The sequence below is a fragment of the Tupaia chinensis genome, unplaced genomic scaffold, assembly GCF_000334495.1.
Source record: "Tupaia chinensis unplaced genomic scaffold, TupChi_1.0 Scaffold000076_1, whole genome shotgun sequence".
Taxonomy (NCBI): Eukaryota; Metazoa; Chordata; class Mammalia; order Scandentia; family Tupaiidae; genus Tupaia; species Tupaia belangeri.
Genome location: NW_006159536.1, coordinates 1,560,391 through 1,566,390, shown reverse-complemented (window position 1 = coordinate 1,566,390; position 6,000 = coordinate 1,560,391). Strand labels below are relative to the sequence as shown.

The 6,000-nt window shown below is 41.5% G+C and overlaps 1 protein-coding gene across 1 annotated transcript in view; it reads left to right on the top strand.

Moving 5' to 3' along the window:
• The first annotated feature begins 905 nt into the window (after positions 1 to 905).
• CPO (carboxypeptidase O) overlaps positions 906 to 6,000 on the top strand; it is a 94,845-nt gene continuing 89,750 nt past the window's right edge. Inside the window, exon 1 of the mRNA XM_006142464.2 lies at positions 906 to 1,137. Within this exon, the coding sequence (XP_006142526.1) occupies positions 906 to 1,137 (232 nt within the window). The remainder of the gene's footprint in view (positions 1,138 to 6,000) is intronic.

Sequence of the window (6,000 nt, the reverse complement as noted above, 5' to 3'; positions counted from 1 at the left end):
AAACTTAAAAAAAATAGGTTGCATTTCAGACTCCTACTTATGTGATCCAGTTCTGTCCGAAGAGATTACACATTCAAGGAAGCACAGCCCACAAAGGAATTCCAATGTTTGCCCAGGTTCCTCTCAAGTCCAAGCACAAGCATACACAGCTCTCGTTAAAATCCCCTGTTCTCATGTAGTCTCTAGTCTGCTCTGAAATGTTATGAAACAATTGAACCTCTCATTTTCTTGACCCCAAAGGACACTGTCATTTATGATGTCCTACCGTGTGGCTCTGTGAAAGCACCTCCCTTGTCTGCTTGCCTTAACTTCACTTCATGCAGGGAGATGAGGAGGCATGGGCACTCTATTGAGACACAGGTGAAAGGGCACACTTTCAGGGACTTGGCATTGACAGCTACCAGGTAACTGAACCACCTGGCTTTTGCTTCTTGCCTCCTTGTGTTCGTCAGCCACAGAAAAGTATGAGCTTGCTTCTGACGGTACATACACTATCTAGAAAGCAGATGTCCAGCAAACAGCCCACTCGGATCCCATCAAAATAAGATAAATAATTCTTCAACTAGTGTGAGATGAAAAAGATAGTCTGTTTGTGTGTACAAATCCATTTTCTTCCTTAGAATCTTAGAAATCGCAAAACGTGCACCATTGTAGGCCCTGTGCTTTTCATTGCAAGGAAGAAAATTCAAAATAAAGGCCTGTTACTGAATGAATGGCTCAGTCAAAGCAGAGCCATGGCACATTAAATTCAATAAACCGCTCGAGCTTCTGATCGAATATATTATAGGAACACTATAGGCTACAGTTTAAAAGATGAGTCCAGGAAGAAACAATATACTACTGTATTGGCTTTCTTGCTGGCAGTCTCAGCTTCAGGCACAAGACGATGCTACCTGATAGTTGCCATGGTAACCATGCAAGTGTTCAGCTGGAGCATTTTCAAACAGAAAAATAGAACGGCAGACACGAGTTGCTGTTTAAAGAGAAAGAGGATGGGCAGCAGCTTGGAAAGTGGTAGCATGGGAATCTGCCAGTCCAAATTCTGCAGCGTGAAGCCGACAAGTCTTTCAGTTCTTATAAGGCAAATTAAACTACCACACCACACCTACAGGGAGGTGTCCAGGAGTGGTCGTTCCAGTGAGTAACTTTTCAGGAGAACAATGGGAAAGAGCTGTGTCTGCAGTGGTGTGGAGATTGGAGCCGACTCTATCCTGCTGAGACTTGAACTTGCTATTTTTTCACAAACTGTAGCCCTCTAATTTCTTGCCGAATCCACCAGGTCCTAGAATTCACGATGCATTACATGTCTACTCACTTACTATACTCTGCCCTAACTCTGCCTCCATGTCCTACACATCAATTCCTTTTTGGTCATACCTTTTTTCCTCCTTTATTAGTATTTTTTTAAAAAATTATATTTAGTCACTGGACGTCTTTACAGCTTACAAAATGAATTTTAAAGACTGAGGGATTCCTTCAATGTTTTCACATTCATCCTTTTAGCTTATCTGCACATCAGCCTACAACACGAGGGTCATTGCCTTACTTCTGTCTGAAACTGCCTCACCCCAGAATCACTACTCCCTTGCTTACACCCCCTACATGTTTCTGCGATTCCACCTGCCCTCCTCACTTACGGGCTGACTGTTTCATTTTCTATGACTTGTCAGCTTCCTGGTTGCAATCTACCTCCAGGGCCAAACATAACCTTTTGCTTGATCTTCATTGCTTTTTTTCTTTTTTTTTTTTTTTTAAATAAGCCTATATCATGTCAGGATATTTCACATCATATTCCACATTCTGGCAACTCCAGACCCATGTTCATGGTAAGGCAGCAGTTAGCCCAGCTGAGGAATAACTGTTCCCTTAGGATCAAGACCATGCTCTCTTACCTGGTCGCCTTATGAATTAACTACATGCCAGATTCTTCTAATAGTTGAAAGGCCAGAAAGGACTCCTGCCCATGAGATCAGGGACAGCATCATGTGCCGTTCTTCTGTCTACATTCCTAACATATTTATTTCCCCCAGAGCCTAGCTAGCCTACTTTCTTTACCTGGTAGGCGCACAATATAGACTCCTTGATTAAAGTCAAAGATAATATCATCTATTCGATGAACACTCTTTGCTCACTTAGGCTTCCCTCCTCTCACCCTTTATCTGTAAATCTGAGTTGCCCATGAGCTTGGTGACAAGAAAACCCTCACAAGGGGACGAAGTCTTTGGTATTGACTTCCACTGATGAGGTGGTCCTAGTCTGGGGATCATTCTTTAAACAAAATAAGCGGAAGTCTGAGCAAATTTGGGGACCTAGACCATGGCGGTTGCTGCAATGCTACAACAGGAAACCATTCTATGGTCCTCCACCCACCACTCATTCATTCATTTCTTTGTTCAATCAGTGACTCAGCCAATGTCTACTGGGTCCATTTCACAATCAGGCGCTACAGAGGGTGTTAACAGTGAGGAAAACAGTGTATGTGCTTATAGTCCAGCGGACTATTATTATTACGATGTTAAGTTTATTCCTTTCTTTCATGAGCTAGAGAGAGACAAAGAGGTAGTTTCCTCAGAGGGTCTTGATGCCATGATCCACCTGAGCCTCCACGACCCCAGATCACAGGCATGTTCATGCCTGGAGTACTTAGGGGGGGTCTCCAGACACAGGCCCAGAACCTTCCCATGTGGGTCAGCTTCACAGAGCATCATGTTTTACTGCACCACCACCAACTAGTCCCCTTAGTTTTCTTTTCATGGTCCAAACGGCTAGAGCATCTGCTAAAAGGACTTCATAAATTATTCCAAAGAGATCAGATTGTGCCACAGACTAGTCAAAAAAAGAAAGAAAAAGAGGAAATATAAATGACCAAAACCTAGATAGAAACTGTTTAACTTCTCCAAGTACAGAGAAATAAAATTAAAACTACTCAATTTAGCAAAGAACATATAAAAGAATCATAATGCTGGTGTGAGGCATGAGTAAGGTTATGAACATTCTTATTTCTTTCTGAAAAAAAGTAACTTGGCATCGTCGTTTAAGTGAGGAACTTGACAATCAATGTGAAAAATCCATATAGACTTTTTGATTTAGTAATGCAATTTCTTTTCAATCTTTTTTTTTTTTTTAAGGTTTTCACCACGAGGTATGTGTGTTCACTGGAAAAAGAGAGACAGTGAGAAAGTGAGAAATCACCCTCTAAGGGAGATGGCCATGCTTCCATTTCTTCTGCTCCATTCTTCTCTTAGGATTTTGGGCATGCTTGCACACATGTCTAGTGTGTTTCAAGCCATCAGTCCAGGACTTGACCCATGGTTGGCCACAAGGGAGTCCAGCACCTTAACCACTGAGCCACCTGTTGGCCCCAGTCATGTAATTTCTAAGACTAATTCACAGGAAGTAGTTAAGGATGTGCACAAAAATTAAGCTATAAAGATTTTTGTGGAAGGGATGTCAATAATACTAATGAATGTATGACTAAACAAAAATGAGAGAAACTAACATGTGTGGAGCATTTTCTACATGAGCTCCTTTCCCTGAGATGCCAAATGACCTTGCAAAAAGTGTGATTGCTACTTGCGGAAGTAAATGGCTTGGAGAGGTTGGTAACAGCCATGCTGACATAGCTGGAAGGAAGTGTACCTGGGAGGGGGCTGAGCCCACGGAGTTACCACACCATGTTTCTGTTGCTCCTTGTAGTGAAAAATCAAAACAACATGGAAGTCTCACAATAGGGAACTGGCTTAATGAATAATGGAGCAACCATGTCATGAAATGTTAGTCAGTAATAAAAAAATAACATAGGCAAAGATTTATCCCTTGGGAAAGGTTTTTGAAATATATCACAAAGCTGGTTATCAGTGTTTATAGTATGGCCCCAAAATCAATTTATAAACACATGTTCACACAGAAACATCCACACACATGGATACCAAGGATCAATTAAGCAACTATTCCTGGGTGGAAAGATGAATGTTTAATTCTCTCCCCATCCATTTACTGTTTTATTTATTTATTTATTTATTTATTTATTTATTTATTTATTTATTTGCTATAGGGCGCATGCACTCGCCAGACAGACAGAGAGAAACAGAGAGATAGAAAGCGAGAAATCACCTCCCAGGGGAGATGGCCACGCCACAATCCCTTCACCTCCATTCTCCTCTCGGGATCTTGGGTACGCAGGCACACGTGCCTGGGATGAGTTTTAAGCCACCAGGTCTGGGACATGAACTGCCATCAACTACATGGGAGTCCAGTGACATAGCCATTAGGCTAACTGCTGGTCCCACTTACTGTTTTTCTCATCTATATTTTTTTATTTAAATAATCTGTATTATTTATGTAATAGCCTTTGTATTTACTTTTAAAACTATTATGGCGTTATTGACTTGGAATTAACATTCCAAGTCATTACATGACACTCTTGTCTTTTGCTTCCCTGAATTAATTTTGCTTCTGCTAAACTGTTATAAAAATCAGCCTGTATTGAGAGCAGACAGACCTGGGCTTCAGGTTGAGCTCATCTATTAATGTGTCGAGGATGTGACCTGAGGCAAGTCACTTTGACTCTCCTGGTCTCCTCATGGTGAGATGGCTGAGTGAGCTGAGGGCCCCGCCAGCTCCAACATGCTGTGCACTCGTATGCATTCATTTTCTCCTTTGGAGACAGCCTGTAACCATTTCCAGTCTAAAGGAAGAGGATTCGAGACTATGAAACCATTTTGCTCTATAAAAAAGCACGGATAAACACCTGTCTAACCCATTTTAAGAAATAATAGTATGACATTTATAAACCACTTTGCACAGAATTTATGAATTCCCTCCCCGGAGGCCCTGGGTTTGACTGTAGTTATTCTAGTTATTTACATGCCTGCATTGGGGCAAAGGATTTGCAGCTGGGAGAGGATAATGCTCTCTCCGGAGTTTATTGTTGATTCGGTATCTCTTATTATGTTGCTGGAGCAAAATGTGTGAAGACCTGTTTCTCTGACACAAAAAATAACCCAGAAAATAATGTGGGACTTCATTTCAGCCCTATCTTTCTCTCCAGTTGTATCTGTGGATCATCCTGCCTGAAGGCAGCTGAACTCGGCTGGAGTTGCCTATCAGAGTTGTGGCCCCATAAGGGCAGGCGAGAAGAGCAGGGCCCACTATCAGAAAGGCTCTGTGTTTTCTGAGAATTAAGAACTCAAGTGGTGTTCGACATTCCCTGTTCTCTGCAAAATAACTCTTAGGCTGCGGAGCTCAGTTCTACAGTTGGACGTTTTCATCCTAGTATGTAACAGAATATCTAGTTTGGTATGTTGCACTTCATGAATGAACAGATAAAACAATAAGATTCCCAATACATATACAGTGCTGGTTAGTTCCTTCTAGAATTTATGAATTGCTAGGTGGTCTTTTCCATATCACAGGGGAAGACAAATACATGGTATACACATGCAATTTTGTTTTTGCGCCTTTCTGCTTAGTCAAGGACTAAAAAGGAATGAAGTCTAAAATATAAAATGGAAATGGATGAATTACTTTCTCTTATTTCAAATTTGGGGCACTGAGGGTCTTTGTTACATTGTAAAATTTAATTTCATACCAAATGTGTATCATTCATACCTACATAAAATGCAACTGCACTCTAATGAGGATTTTAGTGAGAACAAGGTCACAATCAGAGCACCTTTAGTGATCTAAAGAAAAACAAAATGTTACTGCTTAGAGATACTTCCCCATATGGGCATCACTACTTCCTCCAGAGTTTAAACCAGGGAAATCAAAGATCTGCCACCCACCCATTCAAGACCCTAGATGACGTCACTCTGTGTCGAATGGGCGCCGTTCTAGACTCTTCTTCCCAAGCTACTCTCTACTCTGACTCAGTCTGATTTCACCGCTTCCTAAACATCCCCTATTTGCTTATTACTCTGTACTTGGGGAGCATCCTCTCTACCTCTCTAATATCTTTATTGTTCAAGGACCCCTGGGCTCAAGTCCCACTTTAATTCC